The sequence below is a fragment of the Rhinopithecus bieti genome, unplaced genomic scaffold, assembly GCF_001698545.2.
Source record: "Rhinopithecus bieti isolate Rb0 unplaced genomic scaffold, ASM169854v2 scaffold_6906, whole genome shotgun sequence".
Classification (NCBI taxonomy): Eukaryota; Metazoa; Chordata; class Mammalia; order Primates; family Cercopithecidae; genus Rhinopithecus; species Rhinopithecus bieti.
Genome location: NW_016805194.1, coordinates 142,323 through 156,521, shown reverse-complemented (window position 1 = coordinate 156,521; position 14,199 = coordinate 142,323). Strand labels below are relative to the sequence as shown.

The 14,199-nt window shown below is 36.2% G+C and overlaps 1 protein-coding gene across 1 annotated transcript in view; it reads right to left on the bottom strand.

The window, feature by feature from the left end:
* RFX3 (regulatory factor X3) overlaps positions 1-14,199 on the bottom strand; it is a gene marked incomplete at its 5' end in the record, with an annotated part of 147,816 nt that overhangs the window by 37,808 nt on the left and 95,809 nt on the right. Inside the window, 3 exons of the mRNA XM_017871691.1 lie at positions 3,858-4,066; positions 9,474-9,623; positions 12,670-12,767. Coding sequence (XP_017727180.1) covers positions 3,858-4,066; positions 9,474-9,623; positions 12,670-12,767 — 457 coding nt within the window. The remainder of the gene's footprint in view (positions 1-3,857; positions 4,067-9,473; positions 9,624-12,669; positions 12,768-14,199) is intronic.

Genomic DNA, 14,199 nt, shown 5'->3' with positions numbered 1-14,199 from the left:
TCAGTGATCTGTCTAATGTTGACAGTGGAGTGTTGAAGTCTCCCATTATTATTGTATGGGAGTCTAAGTCTCTTTGTAAGTCTCTAAGGACTTGCTTTATGAATCTGGGTGCTCCTGTGTTGGGTGCATATATATTTAGGATAGTTAGCTCTTCTTGTTGAATTGATCCCTTTACCATTATGTAATGGCCTCCTTTGTCTCTTTTGATCTTTGTTGGTTTAAAGTCTGTTTTATCAGAGACTAGGATTGCAACCCCTGCCTTTGTTTTTGTTTTCCATTTGCTTGGTAGATCTTCCATCTCTTTATTTTGAGCCTACATGTGTCTCTGCACGTGAGATGGGTCTCCTGAATATAGCAAACTGATGGGTCTTGACTCTTTATCCAATTTGCCAGTCTGTTTTTTTTTAATTGGAGCATTTAGCCCATTTACATTTAAGGTTAATATTATCATGTGTGAACTTGATCGTGTCATTATGATGTTAGCTAGTTATTTTGCTCATTAGCTGATGCAGTTTCTTCCTAGCATCGATGGTCTTTACATTTTGGCATGTTTTTGCAGTGGCTGGTACTGGTTGTTCCTTTCCATGTTTAGTGCTTCCTTCAGGAGCTCTTGTCGGGCAGGCCTGGTGGTGACAAATCTCTCAGCATTTGCTTGTCTGTAGAGGATTTTGTTTCTTCTTCACTTATGAAACTTAGTTTGGCTGGATATGAAATTCTGGGTTGAAAATTTTTTTCTTTAAGAATGTTGAATATTGGCCCCCACTCTCTTCTGGCTTGTAGAGTTTCTGCCAAGAGATCCACTGTTAGTCTGATGGGCTTCCCTTTGTGGGTAACCTGACCCTTCTCTCTGGCTGCCCTTAACATTTCTTCCTTCATTTCAACTTTGGTGAATCTGACAATTATGTGTCTTGGAGTTGCTCTTCTCGAGGAGTATCTTTGTGGAGTTCTCTGTATTTCCTGAATTTGAACATTGGCCTGCCTTGCTAGGTTGGGGAAGTTCTGCTGGATAATATCCCACAGAGTGTTTTCCCACTTGGTTTCATTCTCCCCATCACTTTCAGGTGCACCAATCAGATGTAGATTTGGTCTTTTCACATAGTGCCATATTTCTTGGAGGCTTTGTTCATTTCTTTTTACTCTTTTTTTCTCTAAACTTCGCTTCTCACTTCATTTCATGCATTTGATCTTCAATCACTGATACCCTTTCATCCAGTTGATTGAGTCAGTTACTGAAGCTTGTGCAATTTGTCACGTAGTTCTTGTGTCATGGTTTTCATCTCTATCAGGTTGTTTAAGGACTTCTCTACATTGGTTATTCTAGTTACCCATTCATCAAATCTTTTTTCAAGGTTTTTAGCTTCTTTGTGCTGGGTTTGTACTTCCTCCTTTAGCTCAGAGAAGTTTGATTGTCTGAAGCCTTCTTCTCTCAATTTGTCAAAGTCATTCTCCGTCCAGCTTTGTTCCATTGCTGGCGAAGAGCTGCGTTCCTTTGGAGGGGAGAGGTGCTCTGATTTTTAGAATTTTCAGCTTTTCTGCACTGCTTTTTCCCCATCTTTGTGGTTTTTATCTACCTTTGGTCTTTGATGATGGTGACATACAGATGGGGTTTTGGTGTGGATGTCCTTTCTGTTTGTTAGTTTTCCTTCTAACAGTAAGGACCCTCAGTGCTAGGTCTGTTGGAGTTTGCTCGAGGTCCACTGCAAACCCTGTTTGCCTGGGTATCAGCAGCAGAGGCTGAAGAAGAGTGAATACTGCTAAACAGCAAATGTTGCTGTCTGATCGTTCCTCTGGAAGCTTCATCTAAGAGGTGTACTCGGCCGTGTGAGGTGTGAGGTGTCAGTCTGCCCCTAGTGGGGGATGTCTCCCAGTTAGGTTACTTGGGGATCAGGAACTCACTTGAGCAGGTAGTCTGTCAGTTCTCAGACCTCAAACTCTGTGCTGGGAGAACCACTACTCTCTTCAAAGCTGTCAGACAGGGACATTTACATCTGCAGAGGTTTCTGCTGCCTTTTGTTTGGCTATGCCCTGTCCCCAGAGGTGGAGTCTATAGAGGCAGGCAGCCTCCTTGAGCTGCAGTAGGCTCCACCCAGTTCGAGCTTCCTGGCTGCTTTGTCTACCTACTTAAGATTCAGCAACAGTGGGCGCCCCTCCCCCAGCCTCCCTGCCGCCTTGCAGTTCGATCTCAGACTGCTGTGCTAGCAATGAGGGAGGCTCCATGGGCGTGGGACCCTCTGAGCCAGGCGTGGGATATAATCTCCTGGTGTGCCGTTTGCTAAGACTCTTGGTAAAGTGCAGTACTAGGGTGGGAGTGACCCAATTTTCCAGGTGTTGTGTATCACGGTTTCCCTTGGCGAGGAAAGGGAATTCTCTGACCCCTCGCGCTTCCTGGGTGAGGTGATGCCTCGTCCTGCTTCAGCTGTCACTCGTTGGGCTGCACCTACTGTCCTGCACCCGCTGTCCGACATGCCCCAGTGAGATGAACCCGGTACCTCAGTTGGAAATGCAGAAATCACCCATCTTCTGTGTCGCTCACGCTGGGAGCTGGAGGCTGGAGCTGTTCCTATTCGGCCATCTTGGAACCGCCTCATAAATGCTGTTTTTAATTTTTGTGGCGGAGTTATGGTCAACAGCTCATCCCATCATTTGATATATGTCATGTAATCAGAAAGCCCTTTTCTTCTGGGTGCTTCTATGTCTACAAAAGTACACCCTTCTATCCATACTATTTTAGTCAAAAACTGATTTATATTATTAATAAGCTATGTTACTGTCTACTAGATTACTGGCAATCATTAGAATCACCAGGAGAGCTTTGTGAAAAAAAATCCTGATTATCCTCATTCCTAATCACTATCTTTTTTTTTTTTTGAGATGGAGTCTCACTCTGTCGCCTAGCTGGAGTGCAGTGGCGCGATCTCGGCTCACTGCAAGCTCTGCCTCCTGGGTTCACGCCATTCTCCTGCCTCAGCCTCCCAAGTAGCTGGGACTATAGGCTCCTGCCCCCACACCCAGCTAATTTTTTGTATTTTTAGTGGAGACAGGGTTTCACTGTGTTAGTCAGGATGGTCTCCATCTCCTGAGCTTCTGATCCAACCACCTCGGCCTCTCAAAGTGCTGGAATTACAGGCATGAGTCACCGTTCTCAGCCACTAATCACTATCTCTTACCCACCAAGATTTTGATTTAGTAGGTCTTGGGAGGAACTTAGGATTTGTTTCTTTTTTATACATTAATTCTGATGTGCAGCCAGGTTTGAAAACAGTTATAACTGATAAAAGTAAGAAGGTAGATAGTGCTGGGTATGCATCAGAATCAACTGAAGTACTTTTTAAGACATAAATTGCTGGGCCTTATTTCTACAGGTTCTGATACAGGTAGATTTGGAGGAGGTGCTAGGAATTTGCATTTCTAACATGTTTCCAATTGATAGTGATGCTACTGGTATAGGGACCACATTCTGAACATCACTAAACAGAGAACTAAAGGAGACTAGTGTTAGGCCTCAAGAAAGAAGCCTAAATAATGTATGTTGCAAGAGGGAGTACAGTAGCCCTTTTCTGATTATTGCTGAATACATTATCTAGACTGAAATCTCGGATGTTCCCATCTGAGGACATCTAGGGCTTTGAGCAAGAGATTTCTTTTCCTAGCAGAAAGTTTATTTCTCTAAGTTTCCTGGTACATTTCCATGATGTTGTAATCACTGACTTGGGTTGAAGGTAGTTGTAACAGGGAGTTTCCACAAACTAAAGTCTTTACTCCTTTCTTTTCTTTTGTCACAGAAGCATATACACACAAATACACACATATATTTGCAGAATCTGAAGAAGCAAGTCTAGGAAAAACCTAGATGATACCTGTAGAAAGACCATTTTAGCAGAAATTGCCTGGCGGCTTTAGGAAAACTGGGTCTTCCTTCATAGGGTTTCAGTGCTTGCATCATCACATTGTCAAGCCACGCAGCCCACTGCTCCAGGGTGCTCTGCTGCTGAAGAGTCATCTTGAAATCTGTTTCTAGTCTCTGAACCATGTTGTCATCACACTGGCACACCCAGGAAGCCTGCTCCTGAGACAGTAACACAGAAAGCAAAGGAAAAGTTCAACTCAGCATCCTTTCATTGAACATCAGCACACACACCAGATGCAAGAACAGAAAATTATAATAAAAGCTTCCCGCAGTTAAATGAATCCAGAAAATAAACAACTACTTGTCAATTGTTAGGGTAACACAATCTTTATCAGTTTTAAGGGATGAATATTTCTCGTTGCTCACTCTGGTACATAAAAAAGTGATGTCACATGTAAGTATGATTTGGTTTTTCTACATTAACTAGTCTGTGTAAAGGACTAAAATACATGAATTATTTTAAAAAACAGAAGTCTGAACCTACAGTAGGCAAGGTCTTTCATTCTATTCAGCTTTCACGCTGCTTTCAGAAGTTCTCTTTTTGTTCCCCATCAGATAAAACTTTAAAACCAATTCATTTGAGAAGATTTAGGGTAAGTCAGACAGATAAATAGATACAATCGGCCAAAAGTGGTCCCCTCAAGATTAAAACAGAAACAAACACTGAATGGTACTAGGTAGAAGCATATGCTGTTATGAGTTCTATGGATTGGGAACAGAAATCTCAAGGGCTATCAAGGCAAGGCTATGAATGCAAATTAATTCAGAGAACTGAAAACAACAATAACAACAACAACAGAAATTCTTTTGAGAAAATGTAGACATGCTTCCTGCCAAAAAATGTGATTATTGCAATTTTCCTTCTGGTTCTGGTTGGGAAATGTTTGGTAACAGCAATGAAAATAGGAAATTTTAAAGCTACTTTTCAGTGGTTTCCGTAAGTATCGTGATGTTTCCAGTGCTATGTTGTATTTTAAGATTTAAAAAAACCTATTCACTCAAGGCAAAACATAATTCTTTGGTAATGTAATATTTGACGGGGAATGAGAAGACATAGGCTTTAGGGTCTGAATTAACGAAACTAACCTCAAGCAATTAATTTATGTGGGCCTCAGTTTCCCTAAGCATAAAATTAAACAAATGAAATTTAATGAAAAATTTTAAGCTGGGTTCGTTGTGTCCAGATAATTTTATCAAGACAGATTTCTTTGGAGAAGTGTCTATGAGGCTACCAATAAAACCCTGCGAATATATGCGTGTTTTTCTCAAAAGGGTGTCTATAGTTTTTTTTTCTATATGCTCTCAAAAAACAAATTCATTCAAATTGACAACTTCAACAGAATAAATCCATTATCTCCTTCTTCTATTTCCAGGATCTCTCCTGATCCTACAGACTTTACCTATTCAAGGGACATTTCAACCTGGAGGCACTTCAAATGCAAAATGCCCCAAAGTTAACTTATTTTAAATTCTCAGGGAAATCTACTGTTTCTTCTGTATTTCAGCTGATGATACTATTCACTGTCTTTTTTCTCTTAACTAATTAATCATAAATGCATCCAGATGTTACCTTCTGAATACCACTGTTAAATATTTTAAGTATACTACAATATAATTATAGAAAAAACTGTAAATACAAACAAGCTAAAAAGGAACAAAACATTAAGAATACTTAAAATGGCAACAGTAAGAAATTATAGCATATCATGTTGATGTATGTACCTTTCAAACTTTTCTCTGCATATATAAATATATTTATGCATATATTATAATACACACATACACTATATTATTTATGCATACATTTATATTTTAAATATATATTGTATTATAAAACACTCATATATTTATACATACATTTTATATTATTATATGCTTATACATACTTAAATGTTTAAAATAAAAGAGGATTATATTATATTTTCTATTAGATATTCTGCTTAGTTTCACTTAGAAATATATAGTAACCATCTTTCCATGTAGGGAAATTAGACCTATATTTATTGTCCACTGAATGAATTTGTTTTATTGCATAATGTACTATTACTTATATAACCAATCCCACATAGTTAGACATTTGTTTGTTCCAACATTTTAGTATTACAAATAAAGCTGAAATTAGCAGGATAGGTTTTTTTGTTTGTTTGCACACTGATAATTGGAAGGAGAAACTTACTAGTATCCATGAAGCAATTTAATTTCATTTCTTACCACAAATTCAAACTCACTATTTACTTGGCAGTTAGTTTTTGCCAAGCAAAGATGATAATCTAAAACCTAACTTAGAGAAATAAACCACAGCACATTATCCTGACTTTTCAAACTAATTTATATTATACTTCATTTTACTACTCTCTTCAGTGAAAATATACTAACAATAGAGCACATTGTAAATATTTCCTTGTGAAACGAATGTAGATATTTCAAGTCTATAATTGAAAAAGCTAAGGACATTTACAGATGTTCTTAACTTAGAAAAAAATATATATCCAAAATGAAAAGTAGTCAGGAGCTTCAAAATCAGAATGGCTTTTAAATACAGAAACATAAGTATACGCAATAACTAAGTTATCATGTCAGCCCACCCAAACCTATTTAGCCCATAATGTAGACTTCAAAAACCACCCATTTACACAAAAAAATTAGAGAATGATGCCATTGTAATACTATCTGTTAAACAGGAAACCAACTGTACTGCAATAGAAAAATTATCTTAAATGCATAAAGAAAAGAAAATTTAATTAGAGGAGAATAAAGCAGTAAAAAGTGATATATGGATATCCTGAAAGGAACTATTTAGCACTTTCAAGCTCTTAGTGTATTATAATATTGACACACATGTAATTTCATTGTTTTAAATAGAAGTCTCCTTTTTACAAGAGCATCATTCTTACATTGTCAGATTATTGAGGTTCATGTTACAGGAGTTGGGACAACTTCCAAATGAACTGTAGATGGGGATAAAGGGGAAATGGGAGGAAAGGGATTCTGGGAAAATCTGGCAAAACTAGGAAAAGAAAAGGAAAGAAATAAGGGTGTTAAAGAGAAAAAGTGCTACCTTGAGAAAGAGATTACTCATTAAAATGTACAGAGCCGTGAAAAGTAAAATGTAGGGGGAAATGAAGGATTCACTACAGTGTCATGGTACTCTGAAGAAAGGAAGAAGGTTTTGGAGGGCAAATGCTGAATCATATGGGTTTCAGCAGTAACGACTATCATGGTGGACCCAGAAAAACATGATAGTCAAAAATAGAGGAAAAGAAAGGGTAATCTCAAAGTTGGCAGGTAGAGGATAAGTAGTACAGTAGACATATCACTAATCATTAATATGCAAAGATGTTCTCAAGGTTAATGCTTATAACCAGGGAAGAACTCATTTGTAGAAATACTTCATTGGAATGCAGATACATAAATACATTTATGTATTTATACATATAATAATACTAACAGAACACTGAAAAACTTTCTCAGATATTATTAGAAATAATTCTTTAAAATGTTTTCTGTATTTTTGTATTTCTGTATTTTGTATTTGTATTTCTGTATTTTCTGTAGATATAGATATCTCTCTCTATATATATCTCAGAAGTTTGAACCTAGTCCATGAAAATCACAATGAACAACTAATTTATTGTACTCTAAAATGGATCAAGCCCAAATGTTACTTTTTGGTATATTTTAAATGACAAAACTAGGCAAGAAGTAGAAATTAAAATTTCTAGAAAATAAAATAATTAACAATTAGTTTATTTTTAAAACAACAGTTTTTTTTAACAGCTTTACTGAAATGTAATTCACACATTATACAATTCATTCATCTAAAGAATACTGTTCAAAGGCTTCTTCTAGTATATTCACAAAGTTGTACATCACTCACCACAATCAATTTTAGACCTTTTCATTTTCTAAAATAAACCCCATGACTCTTATTTGTTACCTCCCAGTCTTCTCAATCCCCCAGCCCTAAGTAACCACCAACCTATCTTCTGTCTGTATAGATTTATCTATTCTGGAATTTCATACGAATGGAATCACGGAACATGTGATCCTTTGTACCTGGCTTCTTTCACTTAGCATAATGTTTCCCAGGTTCGTCTATGTTGCAGAATGAATCAGAACTTCATTTCTTTTTATTGCCCAATAATATTCCATTGTATGGATAGATCACATTTTATTTATCTATTAAATCAGTTGACGAACATTTGGGTTGTTTCTGCTTTTACGTGGCTGATACAAATAGTGCTGCTATGTACCTCTTTGTATAAGTTTTGTGTGGACATGATTTCATTTTTCCTGGGTATACAACAAGGAGTGGAATTGCTGAGTCATATGATAACTCTACGTTTATCTTTTTGACAAACTGCCACACTGTTTTCCCAAGTGGCTACAGCATTTTACATTCTGACCAGCAGTGTATGAGGTTCCAATTTTTTACATCCTCACCAATAGGATATGTTATTACATGTCTTTTTGCCTAGACCCATTTTAGAGTAAATGAAATGGTACCTTGCTGTGGTTTTGACTTGCATTTCCCTTGTGGCTAACGAGATTGAGCATCTTTTAATGTGATTCTTGGCCATTTGTATGTTTTCTTTGGGGAAATGTCTACTCAGATGTTTGTCCATATTTAATCAGGCCGTCTTTTATTACTGGGTTGTAATGGTTCTTTACATATTCTATAAACAAGTCCTTTATCACATATATGATTTGCAAAAATCTTCTCACATTCTGTGGGTTGTCATTTCGTGTTCTCAATGGTCTCTTTTGAAACCCCAAAGTTTTAAATGTTGATTACGTACAGTTTATGTATTTTTCCTTTTGTTGCTTATGCTTTTGGTAGACAATGATATTGTTTTTATAGGGTAACATTTAGATTCATTACTTTAGAACCAGAAATAAAGTATTAACTGATACTGAAATTCTATAATACTGTTTCTAACTCAGCTTTTAAAGTGTACTTTAAAGTACAAGTGGGTAACGTGATCACAAGGTTAAACAATATTTTTCATTTGAACTATCACAATAGCCGAACTTACTGCCTATAATTCTTTTTAAGTGAATAAATATTTACTAGGCAGCTATAGTAAACTCTGAAATAGAATTGTTCTTAGTTCTTTCAAGGAGGGGCACTAAAATAGAAATATCTCTACATGTCATGGTACAAATTATTAAATATATAAACAATAATCTAAGATAGGTGTTATAAGGTGGGGAAAATGAAGCCTACAGTAGTTAAGTAACTTGCCCAAGATCCCACAGCTAGTACATGAAAGAGTTTAACTTCTTGCCTGTCTTACTTCAATGACTGTGACCTTTATTACTCTACTAACTATTCAGCAAACACTGGTGATATGTTGTCTTTTAGGACTGTAAATGTGAGCTTACTTTAATCACAAACATGGGAGCGGTATAGCTGTATCTGGGTCAAACTTCTCTCTTTCAGGAAACTGTGAATATAGATGCTGCTGGTATACAGATGAGACTTTGAAAAGAAATTTGATGATCCTAATTAAGAAGAACTGGGTATCTTGCCTTAAGAGACATACTTTGCAAGGAAATAGAGTACCTGGACATTGGCAAAGTCGACACGGTTGAGGTCATTAAGCATCTGGTTGATTTGGGAAGTGTTCTGAAGCACTGCACGAGCTGCCTGGGCCAGGTGATTGAGCGACGTGTATCTTCGCAGAGTCTGGGCAAAGGCACTTACAGCGGCAACCTATAAAGCAATACAATTAAGTTGGGATTCTGTTTTCTCCAGTAAAACAAACCACTGCAATCTTCAAATCTTTTTTCCCTTGCCAAATTTTAAATGCTTGCTTCTGACACTTCTTTAAAATTCATTTGGTGAGAAAGTTTACTTGTAAATTATAGCATTTAAATCTCTAAACCAAGTATTATTTTCCTTTTGAGTAGGTTGAGGTCAAGACTAAAACAAACTCCCACATTCTTTGACATCTGAGTGTAGCATTAATTAAATCAGTCTTGCAAGTAACTTCTTATCCATGGTAAGCAGGAAAAATGTTGGTTTTCATTTCTTTTCTTACTGCTCTTTGGACAGTCAAGTACAAAGTAGGCAAATTTTAAAAGTAGGGATGTGCAGTTTGGCTTTTCAAATAAAAAGAGATCTGGACATTCCTACTCTAAACTGACTTTAAAAATGCATGTCAGAGCATTACCATTCAGATTTATTCTTACTACCTTTATTTTATAGAAACGAGTAATTTTGAGGTGAAATTACCAGAGGCAAATGACCAGAATAACCCTTTTTCAGAATTACAGTTTCTTTAAAAGGGCTATGCAGGAAGTTTCTATTTGTCTCTCAAAATCTACTTTCCATTTTTCTTCATCTTGAAGATTGATCTGAATGGACCACATTAACCTTCCCCCTTGTTCTCTGGCTTCCACTTGGGTTTGACCAATGACAGGCACTGTCAGGAGACAGAAGGATGGGAAGAAAGAGTGGTTACCATGGTACCTATTCACTACAACCTCTGCTTGCTGCCTGTTAAGAGTGGAGCCTGCTTTCCTTTTGTAATGTTACCACAGTCCTGAGGGAAAGAGTGGATTTCCTAATGCCATAGCTTTTACCTCTCACCCCTTCATTCCTAGGGATGGTTAGGATTCTCACTATTGCTAGCCCTGGGATGCTTTACTATTCCTCCTTGGTTTTATCAACTTTGTTCATACCTTTGGAAATAAGCTCTTCTTAAACTCTCTTAGATTATTCCCACCTTTGGGTGCACGATTTGTTTCCTGTTCACACCCTGAATAAAGCAGTTTTTTTGAAAGATAGCAAAGATAATGCAAAAAGTCTACATAAAGTCTACATTATCTCATGGAAATTTGTTATGTGCACAATACAGATCTAATGATTTTAATCTTTTAAAATATATTTTAAAATGGACATATTTACAGGAATGTATAATATTGCACTCAATCACTTATATGGGTATATAAGGTGCGAGTAGTTGAATGATCAATTGGGAGTGGTAGAGGGTGTTCACAGGGAACAGGATGCTCTATCCTGACAGTGAGATGTTTGAGGACTATTTGGAACTTGGGGGGAAGCTCACACATCCCCAAAAAAGAATCTTATTCCATTTTTGTGGTTTAAATTAATCTAGTATATACTATGTGCCAGGCTCTGGATTAAGTGCCTTACATATATTACCCTATTCAAATCTCATAACTATCTTATTAGACACATATGATTTAAAGAAGATAAGTAGCTTGCTCAAGGTTGCAAAGAAACTCCATTAGTGATGGGAATTGACCTGGGCATGTTGATTCCAAAAGCCACAGAAGTTGGAATGCTGTTTTCTCTGTCAGGGTAAATTATCTCTGTTAATTGAATGCGGAGAGGAAAAGAGACTGCATATCAGTGAAACCAGAAGAACAGACGGCACCCTCTACTGTGGTGAATCATTCAAGCAAACTCTGGAGGTCAATGAGATGGCCAATGTTGCAAATGGATTGTTATCACATTCACTTCGACAACACTGGGAAGGGAAGTGCTTTTAGCTGTTTGAGGCATTGTTATAAATGTGACTGAAAGTTGAAAGGATTCCTCGATCATAATCAAACACCACCTTCTTTTTTGCACACCTCAATGTGGTACTTTACAACAGCACTGCCAAAGAGAACTATCTGCAATGATGGACATGCTCTACATATATGCTGCCTAACATGGTAGCCAGCAGCCAGAGGAGGCTACTGAGCATTTGAAATGTAACAAGTGTGACTAAGGAGCTAAATTTTTCATTTCACTTAATTTAAAATTCTAATTTAAATAGCCACGAGGCTGGCCCTACTTGATAGCCACATGTGGCTGGCCCTACTGTGACAGCGCAGTTCTAGAGGAACAATCTAATATGGGCATATCAATGAAATGCTGCCTTCTATATATGTTTTAGAGAGATAAAGTTTTATTGCAAACGTTAAGCCCAAGTGAACGAACTGGAGGCTACTTATGTTCCCACAGAGGTTTATCAGCTAAAATAACTTCAACTGACCAACTCTGCCCCCAGATTCAAAGGCAAAGTATATTGCTGGAGTCTGATAGTAAATACAGTCATTGACAAGAAGCCACAAATGTGATTTCTGGTACCAAAATTTACATAAAATCTAGGATTAGTCCAATCTTGCTATGGGGATATGTTCACAGATTAACTGAAAGTAACATGGCTAGTAGGAGACAAAGTAGAGACTAAAATTTATATCTCTAGCTAAATAATCCACATTCCTGAGATATATTATGAGTTAATTGTTCACTTGATTCACAAAAGCATCCTCCAGTGTTTAGAAAAACACCAAAACATCCTGAAAAAGCAAAACAATATTAATTTCTATGAACTTTTCAGGATAAGTACAGTAAGAAATTTTAGAAAGAGAAAATTCCTTCAAATGAAAACTATTTGAATATTCTAGGCTATTATTTTAATATCTGAAATTACATAGTTTATATCTTTCTTATATATATAATTGAGAATATATACATCCAATATATTGTTTAGAAAGGGCTTGTAAATGCACCACACTTGAAATGCTTCCCTATTCTCTTTGAAAGGAACATTGCCAAACATCTCTTGTGCAAGTTCTTTATTACATGGTTATAAAATACAAATATAAAAATCAGTTTTAAAAGATGATGTATGTTATAACCTTAACATTTTACATAATACCGTTTGACAGGATAGATGTAAAGTTCACAGTTCAGAATAATTTCCTAAACACAAAAGAAAAAGCAAGGACATAAAGTATACCTTGGTTTGTATCATTCTCTGTGGAATATTGTTCATGGCATTGGAAAGCCAACCTTCAAGGCTTTTTGCAAAATTTCGAATGGCTTGGGTCAAGGCACCTAAACATTAAAGAATAAAAGCAGAATAAAAAAGGTATGAAAGAATATTAATTTTTGTGCTAGAATATAAGAAAATGCTCGTACACAATATCTGATATAGCACAGAACTCATATTGTCCTCATTGATAAAACTTTATTTAACATTATTCCTAATTTTAAAGCATCCAAGAATTATATTTTCGGCTTTTCCTTTAAAGTTATTTTGTTCCCGGATACTTGTGACACTTTTTTGGGAAAAAAAGGATTCAAACATTTTTGCTTACAGCAACATATACCAGTTGTGAATATACTTATAGAATATTCTTGCTTGGAAAAAACACTCCTTTCATTAACAGTTTTGTGCTAAAGATTATGTATTTTCTTTAAAATTCTTCATCTTGTTCTTTCAAGCTCTTAATCTATTTCCATTTCTTTTATTAAAAGAAAATAATGCAAAGCTTTCTCTGTTTCTCTATGCATCTATTTACTTAGAATCTATGAATTGGAGTAATTCTCTCTCATCCTTGTTGAAAAGGTAAAATTAAAATTGAATTGAAATTTTGGGCAATTATTTTCCATTTCATTTGGCAGGTAGAGATAAAAGATCAGTATGATAAAATTGCTGTTAGGGAAACCTACATTCTTAAGATAGTCCTAAAATAGCTCATTCTGTATTCTTGACATATCTGTTAAAACCTGAAATAGGGATAGGTCCCATGACAGAGGATTTGATGGTGGTCATAAAATAATTAGAAGCATCTTCAGTTATCAGTGATGACTATGACTATTTTATAAGAAAAAATCTGCTTACTGAGATTGCTATATAGTAGGAGACAGAATACTTTTCTTGTTCAACAAGTAATTCAGTTAATAGTATTTTACTTCCTCTGGGCTCAAGGCTCCATAGTAGTATAGAGGACAATTATAGACATTTAATAGATAAGTGCCTGAAGCACCCACAACATAAAATTCATATTTGTAGGTTCTCTATAATGGGGTAGGTATCAAAACATGCTACTATAAGAAACAGAGTTATATTTTGGGCCAAGGTCCCCAAGAATATTAATGTTACTGATGGGCTTAAATTCCTTGGTTTTTCTTTCTGTGTTCAAATGAGTCTGACATGATTCTCGATGCTTCTGTTAAAACCAGGTTTTACAAATAATTTCACTTACTCAAGTTATTTGCAAACAATATAAATTTTACTATTTCAATAATAAAGACAACCAAATGCATTTTTAAGAGATTTGTTTAACTGTTCAAAACGGGAGAGACAAGATTGGAATGGGCTAACTTTTGGTTAGGAAAAACACTCAAGCAGTGCAGATCCGTAACCACAAGGATCATCTACTGGAAACACTGAATTGGAAATTTCTTGAGAACCAATCTTTTGAAACCTTCAAAGCTTCCCACATTAGCCAAAAAAGGAAAAAAGAAAGAAAATATTTTCTGT